General features: G+C 42.5%; 4 protein-coding genes across 13 annotated transcripts in view; 2 read left to right on the forward strand and 2 right to left on the reverse strand.

Annotated features, from left to right (window-relative positions):
- The window catches only part of itgb4 (integrin, beta 4), a 27,760-nt gene extending 26,260 nt beyond the window's left edge, over positions 1-1,500 (forward strand). For 6 of the 7 annotated variants that reach the window (XM_028029173.1, XM_028029179.1, XM_028029175.1 and 3 more), the window contains 2 exons: positions 249-368; positions 454-616. In XM_028029173.1, coding sequence (XP_027884974.1) covers positions 249-368; positions 454-581 — 248 coding nt within the window. In that variant the 3' untranslated portion in view covers positions 582-616. Of the gene's footprint in view, positions 1-248; positions 369-453 lie in introns of all 7 variants that reach the window. The other variant, XM_028029174.1, reaches the window with a different exon arrangement.
- On the reverse strand, positions 1,215-8,687 carry LOC114151782 (butyrophilin subfamily 1 member A1). Of its 4 annotated transcripts, none has more exons than XM_028029186.1 (10): positions 8,536-8,687; positions 7,108-7,206; positions 6,111-6,209; positions 5,273-5,380; positions 5,036-5,194; positions 4,745-4,885; positions 4,450-4,501; positions 4,346-4,372; positions 2,777-2,803; positions 1,215-2,694 (listed from the first exon to the last, which is right to left on the reverse strand). In XM_028029186.1, the coding sequence occupies exons 2-10, from the start codon at positions 7,168-7,170 to the stop codon at positions 2,135-2,137; spliced, it is 1,236 nt and encodes a 411-aa protein (XP_027884987.1). In that variant the 5' UTR covers positions 7,171-7,206; positions 8,536-8,687; the 3' UTR covers positions 1,215-2,134. The 4 variants fall into 4 exon arrangements, with proteins under 4 accessions (XP_027884987.1, XP_027884988.1, XP_027884986.1 ...); XM_028029187.1 differs by having other exon boundaries at positions 7,108-7,201; positions 8,533-8,687; XM_028029185.1 differs by having other exon boundaries at positions 7,108-7,204; positions 8,533-8,686.
- Positions 8,688-10,548: 1,861 nt separating this feature from the next.
- On the forward strand, positions 10,549-15,934 carry LOC114152427 (uncharacterized). The gene is made up of 17 exons (XM_028030333.1): positions 10,549-10,552; positions 10,667-10,945; positions 11,182-11,289; positions 11,379-11,454; positions 12,351-12,507; positions 12,586-12,631; positions 12,733-12,791; positions 12,885-12,920; positions 13,647-13,699; positions 13,781-13,913; positions 14,041-14,258; positions 14,333-14,378; positions 14,453-14,518; positions 14,602-14,661; positions 14,736-14,821; positions 14,934-15,028; positions 15,820-15,934. The coding sequence occupies exons 1-17, from the start codon at positions 10,549-10,551 to the stop codon at positions 15,852-15,854; spliced, it is 1,557 nt and encodes a 518-aa protein (XP_027886134.1). The 3' UTR covers positions 15,855-15,934.
- An 8-nt stretch (positions 15,935-15,942) lies between these two features.
- On the reverse strand, positions 15,943-18,004 carry LOC114151785 (histone H3.3). Its single transcript, XM_028029191.1, has 4 exons — positions 17,865-18,004; positions 16,983-17,120; positions 16,728-16,881; positions 15,943-16,636 (listed from the first exon to the last, which is right to left on the reverse strand). The coding sequence occupies exons 2-4, from the start codon at positions 17,108-17,110 to the stop codon at positions 16,508-16,510; spliced, it is 411 nt and encodes a 136-aa protein (XP_027884992.1). The 5' UTR covers positions 17,111-17,120; positions 17,865-18,004; the 3' UTR covers positions 15,943-16,507.
- Between the last annotated feature and the right edge of the window lie 68 nt (positions 18,005-18,072).

Consider the following 18,072-nt stretch of genomic DNA (forward strand, 5'->3'; position numbering starts at 1 on the left):
TAAAGAGGAATTGGTTAAAAAAAAAAAGTTTCTAGATGTGCAAAGATGGTGAAGTTTAAAGTTTGTACTTCTGCACTTGATTTTCTCTTTTGACTCAGCGGCTCTTTTTCTCTCTGTTCAGGTTTTGCAGCAATATGTTTTAAGAATTAATTTAAAGAAAATTTATTTTAACAGTTTGATATCAAATGAATCCTTTGCCATCTAAAAACCAAAGTTTCATTTAACTTGGCCCTCACTGCTTCCTGTAGGTGCCTTGTCTCAGTACAACAGCCAATCAGTGTCAAGGAGGGAAGTTTTCCAAATGCCTACAGAAATGACCACAAGAACAAACGTCTCCCACACCATGATCAACGATCCCTACTTCTCGGGTAAGACACACACAAAAAAAGTTGACCCCGTCTCTTATAATCCAGTGTGTTCATGTTTTAAACTGGAGCTGCTCTCTGTTAACAGACGGGATGATGATGACTCAGCTCACGGAGACGGGCGGCATGGTGAGCCGTCAGGTCACTCGGGAAGTGGTCCAGAGGAGCGTCACGGGAGCATCCACCGTCACAAAGAGAATGTTTTATGAGTCTTAGGAACTCGTGTGAGCGATGCTCATGATAGCATCCAGCCTGAGAATTAATCGCAAAGCCAAAGCGTAAAAAAGTGTTTCAGAGTTTGTACATGTACGTGTGTATAGGGTAAGACTGTGCAACCAAATAAATACAATTGAAAGTAAAGGCCACTTTATACAAACTGTGGCCACCTTATTTTCCCCTCAGTTTCCCACTATAGTTCCTGACTTCTTTCCCTAGAGTTTGTAACCTCATTAGTCCCTCTGTTGGCCAACATCCGCTAACCCACCAGGCTTTTAAAGAAGTTAACATAATCCCAACAATCAGGCAATGGCTCAATAATCCAAAATAACATCCCTATTCTGTCATCCAAGTTTCATCTTAAAATTAAATGTTTGAGAGGTTTACCTTTACTGTCACTGTGGAATTTTAAAGGGCTTTTGTTTATAAATTATTGTATTAAAGTGTGTTTTTTTTTCACTCAAGATATACTCATAAATATTCATTGTTTTACAGTTCTGGTTGTTTACATCCACACTAGCTGGTCGCAAGCCCAGGGCACGCATGAGTTTAACAAGGAATCAGAAATTAAACATGTTGTCTGTACTTCATTACAGCTGTAGTTTTATGCATTTTCTTTCTGTGGCTAATTCAGCATTTTTTGGTTCAGTAGATTAATGGAAGACATGATACCAGAGAAAGTATGTTTAAAGACAAAGATTGTATTTGCTTGCTGCAGGTTCTACTGTACTTTGGTGTTCATGAGAAATTCTTCTTTGGAAACATTTTCAGATTTTCTTTCATAAATATATCGATATAAGTTGAGCAGTTCATACAATTTTTACTCAGCATGTGTCATTCCCATTTAAGCAGGTCCACTTTTAAGCATTTTTTGTACATCAGTTATATTGCACTTAATAAAGATTTATATTAAAAACAATGACTTCTTCTAATGACTGACTTTGCATTACTTATGTGTGAGATCACAGACAAAATGGGACATTTCTAATTTACCGTATTCATGTTTACCATCGTTATATTTAGCACAAAAACAACAGCACGGATGCGTAAACAAGCTCATGCCTGGAAATGTTTGCAGGAAGCTTTAGAAGAAGAATCACGCAGAGATTAAGAGCTCACATGCGTCAGTCCAGTCTGATTATCTGCAGAGGAGCGCTTACTAACACACACAGGGACAGCGTGACTGCACCAAGAGCCTTTATGCTCCCACTATAAACTTTAAAGTCATGAAAAATGTATGATAAAAATGCATAGTATGAAAATCGAATGTTTTTTTTTTATGTTCTAGATGTTTCTCAAAAAGCTCAGAGTGAAAAATCACCCAAAAAAAATGGCTGTTTTTACCTGATGCTTAAAACATTTATCAGTAAAATACAAAGAGTCCAATTCACTATGTCTCCATGATGGCAGAGAAACACAAAGTGTAATGTGGATGGAGGGCAGTTCTGGATCCTGATCTCACAAGGCACCTCACAGCGAGAGTCACGCCTCTGGCGCAGACTCGGTGGGTTGCGGAGAATCAGGTGTGAAGAGACCAACGCGCGCCGAGCGACTCAGGTCCACAAGCACGGCCCGGGGCAGAGGCACGGCTGCCGCACGCCCGCGGGCCGGACCACCAGGTCTTTGACCACCTCCACCGTCCCGAACACGGGGTACAGTTCCTCTGTGAAGTTCTCATTGTAGGTGTACAGGTGCGATCGCTTCTCCACATCGTAGAAGGACAGCTGGCCCAGCTCGTAGTCCAGATACACCCCGACTTTTCTGGGCGTCGCGTTTTGGGGTAAAAGGGTGGCGGGCACGGTCAGGGCTTTCAGATCCGTGCCCCTCTCCAGCCGGATGGTCAGGTATCCTGTGTCCGTGTTCAGGGAGCGGAAGCCCTGCCTCACGGCGGAGGCTTTAGCCACGCCCAGACGCCAGTCCCTCTCGCCCACCTCCACCTCCCAGTAGTGGCGTCCGGAGGAGTAGGCCTCCTTGCCCACGGCGCACCACCAGCCGTCGAAGCGCCCCGGGCAGGGCGGGACGACGCGGCGCTCCAGGCCGCACCTCAGCCGTTTCTCGTCAGTGGAGATGAGCAGGTTCGGGTTGGCGGACTCTGAGTCCAGGATCACATCCTCTGGAGACACGCAGCCGACAGAAACCATTATATGAGAGATTTAAGCTGCACCTGTGATGAACAATAAAAAGATTTTTCATACCTGATGCATCGCAAATCCAATTCCAGACTGTAAGGAAGAAAAATATATTTTAAAGTTTTGCTAATGCTGATTTTGTATTCTTAAATCGCAGAGTAAAAAAAACAACAACCGTTCTGATGACCAACAGTAAATATTGGAGTCCACAACCATGTCTATCAATGTGATATTCATGTTTAACCTGCTCAGCCCAACAAATTTTAATTGGTTTATGAACTGTTTCTCGCATTTTTCAGACTTTTAACTTATAATTTTCATTCGATACTGGACCACAAATTTAAAAAATAAAATTTAAGGACCTGCAGGTTATCCAGTTCTGAACCAAACACATAAAACAGCCAACAATAGTGTCTTGCTAGATTAGCAATACCTTACCCAAATAACAAAACAATGACTGCCTTGGATAAAAAAAAAGCAATACTACGCACTAATTAAGCAATACATCACCTAGGTAAATTAGCAACATATTGTCCTAGTAACCTAGCAATATCTATCATGTGAAACATTGTGCCTTAATGAAGACATTCAGGTTGTAAACCATTGTTGCTCCCACTTGGTCCATTATAACTTAACCTAATGAAACACCTTGACAACAGGTCAGGAACACCTGATCCAGCCACAAGCAGCACTTTAAACAAATGAGCCATACCTTACATAAATATATAATATATCCCAATAAAACAGCAACAGCTAACATGGATCAACTTTTTTCCCAGGTGGATTTTGTTTCTGTGTTTGCCTGAGCTATATACTCTTGGCTTCACAGCTGCAGAAGACAGGGATTTACTAAATCTACAGTATATGTGCATCGAGGGCTGAGAATCACTTAGTGATGTATAATCCCCAATAGTTATGAACTATAACCTCCCAGCCAGAGCTTTGGTGTTTCTGCTGCCTCACACTATTTTGCTGCAGCAATCCAAACACCTGCTTTACTTTCCTCTGACGTAAGGCTTACGCCCCATAACAAACCATGAAGTAATGCCTTATATTTTATAATACAGTAGATGGATGAATTATTACCACACATAAATATGAAGTAGTAAACCAATGATAATCTGTACTTTACGTATCTTTTACTATTTATTCTCTGGACAACTGGCATTGCTTATATTCTGTACAATTTTAACATTTTGAAATATTTTTAAATAAGAGATATAAAAACATTTCCTAATCATGAAATCACCCACTTCTCCATTCAGAATCAAAGTCATTTGTGAAGATTTGGGGTCTTTTCATGAAACACTTTTTAAACTTTTAGCGTGGACAAATGAGGACCAACCTAGACACAAATGGAGGATTTCTTTCCGTTCTGTTTTTTTAACATTCCCTCCCTGATCCCTCTTATATTATGTTGCTGCATGTTGACGTTGTGATTGTATTGTGCAGGATCATTACGCAACTGGAAAAAAGACTTAGAAGTACCCCTTGGTTGTTTTATTTATCTGTTTTTATAGACTCCATACAGAGGTACGCTATCGCCTTTTTAAAGTAGTATTGACTGCAGACAGTCTTCTGTACGTTTTGATAAACTGGGACTTGCTCCCACGATACCTGAACATGTGAACTTACCGCCGTGTGGGATGTAGCGGACCGCATCTGAAAGAATAAAGAATCATTTAAATGAGAAAAACTTACATTTTTGATATGTGGGAGTTCATCTCCGTTCCACTCACCAATCCTCTGGCTCCTCTGCTTCTTCACCAGCCACTGCTTGGTCACATCCTCCTACACACACACACACACACAGAAATACAAAGCTAAAGCAGGCCAAGGAGAAACTGGACAGCCAGGTAACAGGATTAGCATGACTGGACATCATACAGCGGCTCACATACAGCGTTTCATCCACTTATGAGCCGATTACTACTGACCTGAAAACAGATCTGCTGTGTTTTTACTCTATTTGGCTATGAGCTCGTCTCTGTTAGCAGCAGTAAATGTTAGCAGGGAACCGACACCAGTTCAGACCTTTACTGGGCTGTCAGCGTTCAGCACGGCCAGCATGATGAGCTCCACGGCCGGCAGCAGGTTGGGGAGGCGGCCCCTCTTCCACTGGAACTCCAGATCGTCCAGCATCATGAGGACCGGCTCGCCTGGCCAGACAGGAGTCTGGACACAAACAAACACCACAGTGAGGCTGCTGACAGCTCCAAACTAGATATGATATTGGGATTATCCAGGCTTATCATCCTCATCAGACATGAGCAGGGAACTGGGTCAGACTGTAATCATATACTGGTTATCTTTGTGTACATTCACCTGGGCCCTGCTTTTAATCTCCCGGGTCCAGTCCAAGATGACCCTCCTGTAGGGGCCCATGTCGTACTCGCCCTCCGACTCCAGCATGCACAGCAGGTGGCCCTTCCAGTCCCTCTTCTCCGGCTTCTCGTACTGGAACTCGGACGGCATGATCTTGTGCTAAATGAGAGACGGAAACGTTTCGAGAAAGAGCAGGAGACTTTTGTTCTTTCGTTTTGTCTGACGCCTCTTTGGCACCTGCACTCTCTTTTCCAAAATGGCAGCCCAGTCCACGAGGAAGTCTCTGCAAACGCTGGCGGGCCAGATGTCCTCGCCGGTCCAGATGTGGCTCAGGATGTTGGATCTCTGGGAAACCAGGACACGAGACTGAGCCGCCATGTTTCAAAGCCACAGTTGGCAAATTACCAGCGTCTTAAAAAAAAGTTACGGTTTCAAAACCCCTCAACTCCTCACCAAAGTTGAGGAGTTGACTGGCTAGAATTTTCTCTGGCTTTGTCAAACTTTACGAAGTAATGTAGCGCTACACCTTTAACAACAGCTGCTGTGAATGACGGCTGTTGTACTTCTCGTTGGCTTCCAAAAACAAAACTTGATTGGAAATCGTTTCAGCGACAAACAAAAGTTTTAATTTTTGATTATGAAACTACGGTATATGCATGTTACAAGGCCTTCGGTGGGCTGGCTGCCTGAGCAGATAGCCTGACTAATCCTTTAATATCCACTTATTATTTTTGAAGCTGTATAAAAACAGCCGGAAAACGTATAAATCTCAACACAATAAGGACTTGGCATCATTAGTGGGGCAGGCTCATCCTGGACAGTCCTGAGTTCAGTAAATACCAGCAACTCATCAAAAAGCAAATTACAACAAAATACAGTTTGTATAATCTATACTTAGCTCATCTTTACTCATAAAAGTCCCTAAAAAATAAAATAAAGAAATAAATAAATGTTATATATGACGTCAATGTAACAACAATAACCAATGCGCTGGTGGCAGTGGGAATAATTGCTGCTTTTGTGAATTTAAAACGTGCGATGGTTTTGGTTTTATTGTTCTGCGACTCCGTCTCACCTGACAGATTCTGTTCAGCTCCCGGCCCAGCTCCATGATGAACAGCTGGCTCTCCACCAGCGGCTCCTTCTTCTCCTGCTTCACTCTCTTGCGAGACTCCTGGAGGAGAAACGCCAGATTACGACGACGAGAGTTTTGTGGGCAATTATTGTGCCGTTTGACACATTTTAAAATCCTGACAAAACCTTTCATTTATCACTTTAACTATGTTTGTAAAAAAAAAAAAAAAAAACTAACAGGAAGTTTGAACCACTTTTTTCCACTTGGAGTTTGAAAGTAACTAATTTACTCAGTTATATTTACTTTAGCAACTTTTTTGGGGGGGGGGAGGGAGTTACTTTAAGGAGTATTTTTACTAAGCTGTACTTTTTAAATTTTACTTCAGTAACTTTGTGATGAAGCATCGCTGCTCTTACTCGAGTAAAACTTCTGGATTCTCCTCCCAATTTACCTGATTTTATTGTTTTCCAGCTGCGCTGTTTACAATGAATTATTCCGCTTGTATGAATTATTTTCATTTTGATCTTTAAAACACCAACATTTCCAACCACCTCTACATCCCGGTCCGTCTGAAGACGTCATTTTTAAATATGAAATGATTGACGTTTTCATCAGTCAGTCGCCTTATTGCCAAATACTTCTTTCTTCTTTTTTATAAAACTCTCGCCTCACTTATTGTACTGCTACTTATTACTTTTACTTGAGTAAACATATGCCAAAGTATGGCTGCGAAAGAGTAGCACTACTCCAACTATTACTAGCATTTAATAAAAAAAAGAGCAAATCTAAAAATATTTATTGAATACAAATCAATTATTGTGAATTTTTGATTTGCAGTGCTATGCACTACTTAAAGCAGTGCATAGCTGCGCTGCTTTAAGTACTGAAGTGATCATTCCGGCAAACTCTGACTGCGTGAATGAAATATGTGAAGCTCACATCACCTGTCAATAACACACATATATGTGTTAATGTACTCTCAGTTCGGTGCCAATACCTTGAGTCTGATCTTGAGCTTCTTGGCCGGCTCGATAAGGAACTGCAGGCAGCCTTTCATCATGCTGGCGGCCGGAGAGCGAGGCCGATGCCCTCTGCTGCGATAATAAAACAGCTTTAGTGCACTGGCTCTCATTCTGTCAAGAGCTTGAGCGGGGGGAGGAGGAAGGGAGGTGCAGCGGGGGGCCCCTGCCCCCTCCCACCACTCTCAACAACTGCAAAAAAAAAAAAAGTGATGAGAGAGCACAAAAACGCAGATTTATTTGCGATGGCAAAAGAGAGGGAACAGAGGAGCACTGTAGAGCTCGGAGCACGGCTCTGCGCTCAGAGCCCACAGAGGGGCTCATTATCAGGCACCCTGAGCTGTCATCGTTACACCAGAGAGGAGGAGGGAGAGGAGGACCGACCCCACACTCCGCTCACCACAACACCACAGAAACAGACTCCATCCCCCCCCCCCCCCCTAAAAAATAATGCACAGTCACAGATTTTCCTGACACGCATGGGTCGATGGAGCTTGATCCAGAGCTTGAAAACTGCAACTTTATTTCCCTGGAGTTGTGAGGCAGCAGTGGAGAGTTTTATTTATTTATTATAAATGGGGTGGTGGTGGTGGTGGGTGGGTAGTATAGGGTGGGGGAGTTTGGACCAGCTTGCTGTTGATTCAGCAGTCAGTCCGCCCCCCCTGCATGCCAGTTTGTTGCGCTGATGGGGATTTTTGCAGTTCGTTCTGTGATGTAGAGAAGGAAGCTGGGCCAAAAAAAAAAAAGAAAAGAAAAGATGCTGCTGTGGACATTTTACTGGAGACTAAAAATAAATAAATAATATGAAAGAAAATCCGCCCGAGAAAATGTGCAACTCAGAAAACACCACCTGGTTGAGGAGAAACAAATGGAAGTCTATTTATACTTTTAAAAATCGGTAATAACTCCTCAATATATAAAAATAAATACATAGCAGTGTTACTAAGAGAGGATGCGTGGCTGCGTACGCACGCTGCAGGTACGGCAGGCGGCCGCCACTATATCACTCATTGTCTGACGGAAACAGTGTGGTTGGTTATCGGGACCTGAGCGTGTTTAGGTGGCAGAGGAGCTGGAAGATTAAAGGAAATCCGGGATTACCACTGCAGTACAAACACATGTAGTGACTTTCTATTTTAGGAGTGAACCTCTGCCTACAACTCCATGTCTAAATAGACGGTAAAATAAAAAATAAAAATAATAAATGTGCGGGGAATATTTATATAATGGTGAAATAAATAAATAAGCCCTTCTTCAGCGAACACGGCGATACATACGGCGTCGAAAAGGAGGGTAAAAATGAGTTACTTGCGAAATTCTGCCATTTCCCCTGGAACAATAACGCCGTTTTTCTCATTTTAGCTTTGACGTTTAATTCAAGAGAAACATATACAAATTCTCACCTTTTCTCTATGATAAATGGTTGTCCTCGGTGAATTCTGCGCGGCTCGCCTGCTCACTTGTTTTCACCCAGAGTGATTGAATCAGAGCTCCGCCATCCTTCACATCCACGCAGCCAGACAGCAGAGCGCGCGCCCTCATCTGACGCCGCCTCCAGTGGGCTGCAGTTCCAGCGAGGCGCCGCCGGGGGGAGCTGTAGCCCGGAAAACACCGCTTTTAGCCTCATTCAAAGCCCAAAGCAGACCAAATGGACCCATGTATCACCTCTTTTAGTCTGTAGAATTCGATACAGACACACATGGGAGAGCTGTTTCATGTTCTTAAATAAGCAAATACAACTTTTTGGCGAGGCAGAACAGGTTCAAGTCCCTCCAGAGATTTTCTGTTGGATTTAAGTCCAAGCTCTGTGGATCACCTAATCACTTAAGGACATTCTCGGGCTGCTTCTACTGCTAATGCTTTGTTGTCTTAATGCTAATGCTTCATCTCGCTGTCAGTTAGGAAGAAAAATCATCACGTTAGTCTGAGATCAAGAGCAGGTTTCCCGCTATATATTTATTAGCTTTCTTCTTCTTCTCTATGCAAACTTGTTGCACAGTTAGTGGGTTTGCACAGACGCGTTTCCGTTTTGGGCCAAGTCAAATTCATAAATGCTCCCAAAGGGCCGGTTGTGCTGTAATGTATTGATAAAACATGTTAAACTGTTAAAAAAATATTAATAAATTCTTCAAATTAAATAATACTGAACATCTTTTCAGTCCCTCCAGAATTTCGTGATTGTTTTTGTGATTTTTTTTTTTTTTTTGCAACAAGAATCAAAGCGTTCGTGGTACTAATTTTTAAATATTTGCGCTTATTTATGACTGTAATGTATATAGATCATGGAATATAATTTGACATTAATTCAGGCCGAGGCAGCTGTTCGGTACAAGTAAGAAAGTTTTTGACAATTTTTGAGAAACGTCTGCAGCAAACTCCCAATTATGTGCAGAGATTTGTTGACTTTGCATGAATTTCCACGATAATTCACAAGAAACTGGAGAGACTGGTTGATATAATTTGGAAGTAAATGGATAAAAACTGCATTGATTTGATTGATAACATCAAATGTAATGTTATCAGTCAAATGTGTAGTCCACAGGGGGCCACATAAAAAAGCTATGGTGGGCGGATTTGGCCCACGGGCCTTGAGTTTGACACGTGTGCTTTAGCAGAAAATCAATTAATACCTTTAGGTTGAATTAAGCACAATGGTGGCAGCATCATGCCTAGGGGATTCTCACTCTTCCATATTAATATCTTACAGCAACAGTAAATCTAAATCCTATTGGTTGGTATTACTGGATGTCAAGAAACATTTCATTTATTTTGTAATTGTTTGCAATTGTGCTAAACTGATTTGTTTTACATAATAAAACCATCTACACCATTTGGCAGTTAGCAAACTAAGATCACAGTTTTATCCTTGGTCCTCTTTTGTTTAATATTTGCAGGTTCCTTAGATTATAGAGTAGTGCAACATTTATTACTCTTCATATAATGATGCCACACAACTTTATATTTGTCACCACATGATCAAAGTCCATTACAGTGAGTCACTGTGTGTGTATTTTCAGTGAGTGGATGAGTCACACTGACTACATACACCAAAGAAAACTTAATACAGAAAAGAAATAAATACATTTTGGAAGCAGCATTTATTTAAAATGTACAATATAAAGTTTTCCTTGTTTACATTCTTTGAATATATTTATTTATATGTTGTTTTCTTCTCTCTTTTAAGTTAGCCAGAGCTGGCGCAATACATAAGCAAACTAGCTAGCTGCTGCTTAAGAAAAGCAGGCCAGCAGGGGGCGCCAATGTCTGAGGATTTGTTTACCTTCCAAAAAGCTCGAGGTCATGTGACAGTTTACCTACAACTGATAATGACTTAACAGGACCTCACCTTTAAGATAATCAAAACCATAGACATGATCAAAACGAACTATTTGACCGCCAAAAATCATGCTAACACGACCATGGGTTGGAAAACTCTTAATGATATTACGTATGAACGGTGATAAAAGGAAATGTAACCAAACTAGAACGAAGTTTAATCAAAAAATAAAACAGCTGTTTTCCTTTTCTCTCTTGCAGCAACAGCGCCCCCCAGCTGTAGGCTGCGGGTCACTGCCATTTACATGTTATCACGGAGCGGCTCTCAGACAGGTGCCGTGGAAAGGGCAGGATATTCTCCGTGCATTATTCGCCACGCGGAAGTGCGAACGCAGCGCGTGTCCCTGCGGCTGAACGATAAGAAGCCGCCGGTTCCTGATAAACACCAGAACACCGGCTGCTGCTTCTGCTGCTGCTGCTGCTGCTGCTCCCTCCGTGCCAACATGGCACCCAGAGACCCTCTGCTCGCCTCCCTCAGAGGTAAGCATCCACAGCAGCGGGCTTGGGATTGGTGTGACGTTATTTCATCAACATTTCAGCTTCACGTCGGCTGTTTCGGGGTTTTTCCTGTTTCTTGTAAACAAGAACCTGTTCTTCCTGCCATTATAATAACCAGATCCCCCCTACAGCCACATCAACCTACTGAATGTTACCATTCATCACATTATCCAATGTTATCCGTGTTTTAATCTCTAATGTGGGCGTGTGTGTGTCAGTGTGTGTCCTGAACATGCAGTCAGACGGAGGCGTAGTGACGGACTCCAGTCCTCACCTCCCCTCCTGCTGCGAGCTGCTGGAGCTGGTCCTCAGAAAGGGGCTGCAGCGTGAGCACCTTACTCCATATTTAACCCTCCTCCCATGGCTTCCTGTGAAGATGTTTGACCTCTAAATGTTTTTGAATATTTCTTCTCAGAGCCAGTCCTCAGTCTGGCCCAGAGAGATTACTGGCAGTGCTTTGAGCAACTTCCTCATCAAGACACCTGTGGCAGGTAGAGGGAGCTCCCTACAGTTTGTTGTTGTTGCTTTTCTGCTGAGATTGATATGGAATATACTTTATCGATTCCCAACGGGAAATTGCTTATTTGCTCACAAGCTACTCCGTCCAAACTGTTACGTATTAATAAATACAATATAACCATAAGGGATATAAAATGTATTAAATAAATAGTAGTCAGTGACTCTTGAGATATGGGACACATGCACGTGTTTTTAATTTAAGAACGTGTTTAGTTGGTATTTAATTACTCCTGTTCAGTTAATACAAAATAACAAATTTTGCACCACAAAAAATTGTTTGATTTAGAAGAGAAAAACCACAGTTTCACAGACAAATGCTTCTCAAAAAACAGAACAAATATTATTAATCACACACACAGGAAGTCCATCGGACGGAGCTGGCGGCGCATGACGAAAGTGACAAAGAACTTATAAGTAAAAAGAAAATACTGCAGTAATGATAATTCAGTGCAAATAAATGCTGAAATGTGTAAATAACTTAGATTTCAACCTAAATGGAGGAGAGAAATGTAAACAAAAAGATACAGACAAGAACCCTTAGCCTGTAGAAGTGTGCGATATTTTGGTATCAAACCGATACCAAGTATCACCAATACCAGTACTGATACCGACAATTTTTACTATCATCAAACTTCTGACCTTTAGGTGATTTTATGTATTTCTTTTTTCCTCTCAGTTATTTTGTTCAAATCAAAATCTTTAGGCATCTACAAAATATACATGGAGTTGCAATGCAAAAATAAAACAGAATTTCAATATGGAATCTGAAACTATAGCATCGATCTTAACCGTGCTAGCACCGATCCGATACCGACTTGGTATTACCCATATTTTTTATTAACATCCATCTCCCCCCCTCCTGGTTCAGGCTCTCTGCTCTTTCCCTGGCCGTCGAGCAGACCAGAGTTTGCAGGAAGCTCATCTCAGCCCAAGGCCGGGGCCGCTACCTGCTGCGGCTGGCCCTCGGCCGCAAGACTCTGTCGCAGTTCTTCACCCACCTGCTGCACACGCCCAGAGTTCTGGAGGTCAGACACGCTGCCAACACTTTGCTTTCACCGATCCGTCACGCCTCACTGACACGTCTATTCATCCTCTGATTACAGTGGTACAGTCCCACGTTATCGATCCTCAGGAATGAGGAATTTGTCGGTGAGACGTTTAGTAAATGGAGAGGCCTAGTCAAAGCCGAGGGCACGTTTGTAGCCATTTCAGTTTGAGCTCTGCTTTTGTTTGTTTTTTGTGTCCCCCAGAGCCGTTCATGTCGCTGCTGCTGGTGCTCTCTCACATGGAGCTCAAGCTGGACACGGAGGTTAGTGAAAAACTGCAACATGTAACGCGGTGATACTCTGACTTGTTCCAGTATTTATTTGTTGTTTTTTTTTTTTTGCTTCTCTTTAAACAGAACTGTAGTTTTCTAGATGAGAGCTGGCTGCTACCGGTAGGAGCACCACGACAAAACTTTATTGAATAAAGTCTGGAAACTAGCACTGTCTTTTTATTTGGAGTTTACTTTTCTGTATTTTGTCCTGTTAGAACTGCAAGATCACATATACTTAATTTATATGTCATGTTTTAGACCAGGGGTCTGTGACTTTTACAATCCAAAGAGTCATTTTTGCCCTCAGTCCAGCTCAATAAGATCCGTTTAGAGACGCAAATGTCAGATGTCAGTTCGAACATCCACTGCAGAAAATGTGTCCTTCTTAAATAACCAATATTTTATTTTTTGCAAAGGACGAACACATTTTCTTCTGTGGGATGTTAATTTGTACGGAAAATGCATTAAAGACACGCAGGCACAACTTAACAAGAAAAGTTGAGTTAAAAACATGTTGCTGGTACTTTTAGTGACATTCTGTTGTGGAAATTTGATACAATTATTACATGAAAAACACTGCTAAAACCTTTTTAAAAATTAGCTGGTTTGTTATTATTATTGTGTTTTTTGGCACTAGTGACTGTTATTGAACAATAAATATGCAATAATGCACTATTATTCATTGGTCCTTTACATAAAGTCTCACTAAATTTACTGAATTTGAGGTTACAGTGAGGAAAACTTTGCAAAAGGTTTGCAGAATCCAAAGTCAGGAATGCATTGTGGGAAAACTGACGTAACGATGGGCAGAAGAACGTTTGTTTGAAGAAGATTGTTTGTTTCTAGGTGTGTGACATCTATGAAGTCGTGCCATGTCGGGAAGTTGGGATGGTTTTAAGGTTTGTAGCTTAACCCCGTACAAAGAAACAACAATTTGCTCCGGTCATGCAACGTCACCTCCATGTTTCCCCTCCCCCCAGGTATCTAAGCGGACGTGTCTTCGTCCTGGACTTGGTGCCTGGCAGCCAGGCTCATGTCGACATGTTTGTCTCCTCTGGTGACATCATCGATGAGATCAACGGGTCTTCCCTGAGAAACTGCAAAAACGGACAAGTGAGGAAATCGCTGCCTTTCCTTTGTCTTCATTAGCTGCGGATAGAAAAGTGTCACCTGCATAAAGGCGAACCTTGACCTTTTATCTTGCGGTCTGATGCGTTCTGCCATTTATTCTTGCTTCCAGGCAGGCGTTGTTCTGTCGCGTCTCAAGGGCTGCCCTCTGTCCATCCGTATTCTGCGATGCAGGGCCCAGGACGGAACCATATATCGTCCCCTCGTCAAAATCTTGAGGGCCCTGAGGATGGAGAACCCCAACGCGCAGCTCGGCCTCACTCCCCAGCAAAAGCAAGCCAACATCGGGCAAAAGCCTCCTGGCGCCTCCCAGTGCCTCAAAGAGGGAAGGCAGGTGTTCACACGGCCTATCCAGAGCTTGTAGATTTGACCTCAACTCACTTAACTCGTCAATTTCTCGACAGAATCGTCTACATTGTGAAGTACTTGGGGAAAGCAAACATCGGAATGGTAATCTTTTCTGCTTGAAAATGCTGCTAACGTTTGTTAAAACTGATGCAATTTCTGGTTTTCCCCCCGTTTAGTTTGGAGGAAAGGAAGTCTTGCAGCATGCAATTCCTAAAGTGTTGCATAAAAACCAGCCAAGCAAGGTGAGAAATGACTCGAATGCCTGCAGGCACATTGTAAAATATGCTGTTGAATTATTATGGCCTGAGTGTAACATATCCCTTAGGAGGTGCTCTTAGACCTAAAGGAAACACACTTGACATGTACAGACAGAAATAGTACGATGGTAAGAAGAAAATATCAGCACAATAACGTTAAATTCCCCTCTGCAATATGTTTATAGTATCCATGTCTCCTCAGAAGCTGTTTGAGCATCACTACCCAGAGGTTTCTTGCGTGGGGAGGTTTGCTCAGCCCGGATACACAATATTTGCCTTCTGCGTGGCGTAAGTACCGACACGCCCAACACAACCGAGGCGTCGGCACTTTAAGTTGAGGTGAAACAGTCCCAGAAGGTTGTTTCTGTAATGCAATTTTTTTTTTTTTTGTTTCTTTCAGAGATTCTCCAGAAACCCCTCGGTCCTCTGGGTTTTGTTGTGTTGTGCTCAAAGCCGGCAACACGAAGGAGTGCGAGGATATAGTCTGCCGCATTGGTGAGGCCTGCTGCCGATACGGTCATCAAACGATGCAACGCGAAAAGTGAGAGGCGTTGTAGGTAGGAAAAAGGAGAACATTTCCACTAAGAAACTCAGAAAAGTTTAAATTAATCCCCCCCAAAAAAGTCTAGAAAAAAATGGGAAATTTGGAGTTTTAAAAGTTGGAAGATTTTCTAGAAAATCTCTGAGATTAATCTGAAAATTTGAAGGGGGGAGGTTTCTAGCAAATTTTTGAGTTTTTTGGTAGAAAACTACTCTTTTTTTTTCTGTCTACAATTGCCCTAATATGCCGTCGCATTATACGGATTCATTACACGGAGATGTTTGCTGTGGTTATGCAACTTTGATTCTTATGGTTTGAAGCTAATGCTAAGCCAATAATTCACTTTTTCAGAAAATTGAAATATTTGGCTAATAAGGGTTTACAACCCAGAAAGGTAATGACTCACTTAATGACTGAGTGCAGGAGCAGATCTAGAAAAATATCTATGGGGTGGCAAGACGAGAGGCAAGGATTCTTCAGGGGTGGCAGGATATATGTATATATACAAACGGCCCACAGACCACACTTTATAGACTATTGGTAAGATGTTAATCAGCCCTACAAGCTTAAGACCAGTGTTAGCCCAGGCTTCCATTACAAATCAGGTTTACCCATGTGCCATGTTGATGCAGCGGTTAGGTAAATCCCAACAGAGTGTTCCTGACCACATTAGCAGGCTTGGCAATTCGATCCCATTTTAGTATCACCTCGACGTTAAAACATTTTCCTTTCTGTGTTTTTACAGCTGCTGGGTTCAAGCATACAGAATGGTTTGTATAGCCACCGATCAACTCACCCATGTAAATAAATTCAATAATAAAAAAATAAAAAAAACTATTATTGTCTGTATATCACCACAAGACATGACTTTGTATTCATAAAGACCTTTAATAGAAAGACATGTGACAACATCTCATAAATAGTATTAAATGTAGCTGCCAAGATTTTGTGTTTTGAGATAAAAAGCAGCCCAGAGAAATCACAGGGTTTCGGGATCTGCAGTGCTCCCTCACACTGTGCAGAGGATCAACTGGGACAGCCAACACTCTGACGCTGCGGCGAGGCGCACCCAGGATGGCATGCTGGCATTTTCTGATCAATAGCAAAGAGAAACGAAAGAAACGCTGCTCCCGTTAGGTTGTGAAGCATTTGATTCTTGTCAAAAGATTTTAGACGGCTCCGTTAATAAAAGGAGCCCTCCCCCAAACGTCATTACATTTAGCCTGACAACCCAAAAAAGGTCAAATCATGTCCATGGTGCAGTTGGGCTTGTGGAATGGTTGGTATGCTGCATCACTAAAAATACAAAAAATTCAAGAAGAACTTATATATATATATATATATATATATATATATAAAATCAAGAAATAAAAATGTCCACAAAATGGATAAGTATGATAAATAGGACAATTTGTTAAAACGAAGCAGGGCCGTTAGGCCCGTTCTCCCCTTATCCTGCGAGCCAGCTGGATGTCCTTGGGCATGATGGTGACACGTTTAGCGTGGATGGCGCACAGGTTGGTATCCTCAAAGAGACCCACCAGGTAGGCCTCGCTTGCCTCCTATAGGAAAGGACAAAAGGAGGAGGAGAAAATAAACCAACAATTGTACCATTTACAACATTTCACATTAGGTTAGCTTTAAGTTTCTTACCTGGAGAGCTCCAATAGCTGCGCTCTGGAAACGAAGATCGGTCTTGAAGTCCTGTGCGATCTCCCTCACCAGGCGCTGGAAGGGCAGCTTACGGATAAGCAGCTCCGTGGACTTCTGGTAGCGACGGATCTCCCTCAAAGCCACAGTACCGGGCCTGCAAGAATGAAAGAAAAAAAAAAAAGCGGTTTCAAAATTCCTTCAACTTGTTGCAACAACCGGTTTAGTAGGTTATACTAACTTAAACATATGAAGTACCTGTAGCGATGTGGTTTCTTCACGCCTCCTGTGGAGGGGGCGCTCTTCCTAGCAGCCTTGGTAGCAAGCTGCTTCCTTGGCGCTTTACCTCCAGTGGACTTACGGGCGGTCTGCTTGGTACGAGCCATATCGTATTACCTGAAAATTGCAATAAAAGCGCATTAATTCAGAAAGCGGATAATTTTTTAAACCCAGACTAGACAGTCGGGGGGTGGAGGGAGAAGGGAAGCTGTCGCATTTGTAAACACAATGCTAAAACTAGCCGAGCTAACGCCGCTCCCCTCCCCCAACGTCGCGGCCATGGGAGGCGTCGGCCTACAACAGCCGACGTTCATAAACACACGTTTACAGACACCGGTTATCCCGCTTCCTTTTATGAGTGTAAATAAAGAATTATACGGCAGTTTAAACCAGTTACGCCGACGTTGTATAAACACACCTAATGTCTGTTGGTGAACTAAAAAGCTCAACAGATCAAAACAAATGGCGCCCGAAGTTGCGCGGCTCTGCCTCGACCTCGCCATTTTCAGTTTCGTCCTGAAAAAAACAAAACAAAACACACACAAAAAAAAAAAAAACAGTGCCGACTCAATACAAGCGCCATTAGCTGAAAGTGTTCACATTTTAGACTGGTGTCCTGGCAAAGTAAAGGAACGGCACCGGAAGCTGGTTTGTTTACCCCGTTTAGTTTTAAACCGCTACATGTAGAGAAGTGCCGAAAAACGTCACCCTAAGAGCCTCCATTGTTCTATTTTTAGCGTTCATTAACGAGTAGACATGTTAGGCCAACAACTGTGGACGACCGGAGAGCCTCGGAAAATTCAAAGCAAAGGCAGATAATTTACGCCAAACTTAGACGGCACGGTTAAACGGCAGCGTTACCTTTTAAGTTGAAGTTGTACTAAGAAGTTGTTGCGTCAGACGTGCCTCCGCTGTTTTACACCGCTGAAAACGACTATAGACAAGAGCGTGAACGAAGCCGTTTATTAATACTTCAACGTGACGTCATGTTTTTAGCATACTGAGCACGATTGGCTTGTCCTCCATACGGGATGTGGCGCAGCCAATCAGATTACAGCAGGCAAGCTTG

Source organism: Xiphophorus couchianus, chromosome 10 (assembly GCF_001444195.1).
Source record: "Xiphophorus couchianus chromosome 10, X_couchianus-1.0, whole genome shotgun sequence".
Taxonomy (NCBI): domain Eukaryota; kingdom Metazoa; phylum Chordata; class Actinopteri; order Cyprinodontiformes; family Poeciliidae; genus Xiphophorus; species Xiphophorus couchianus.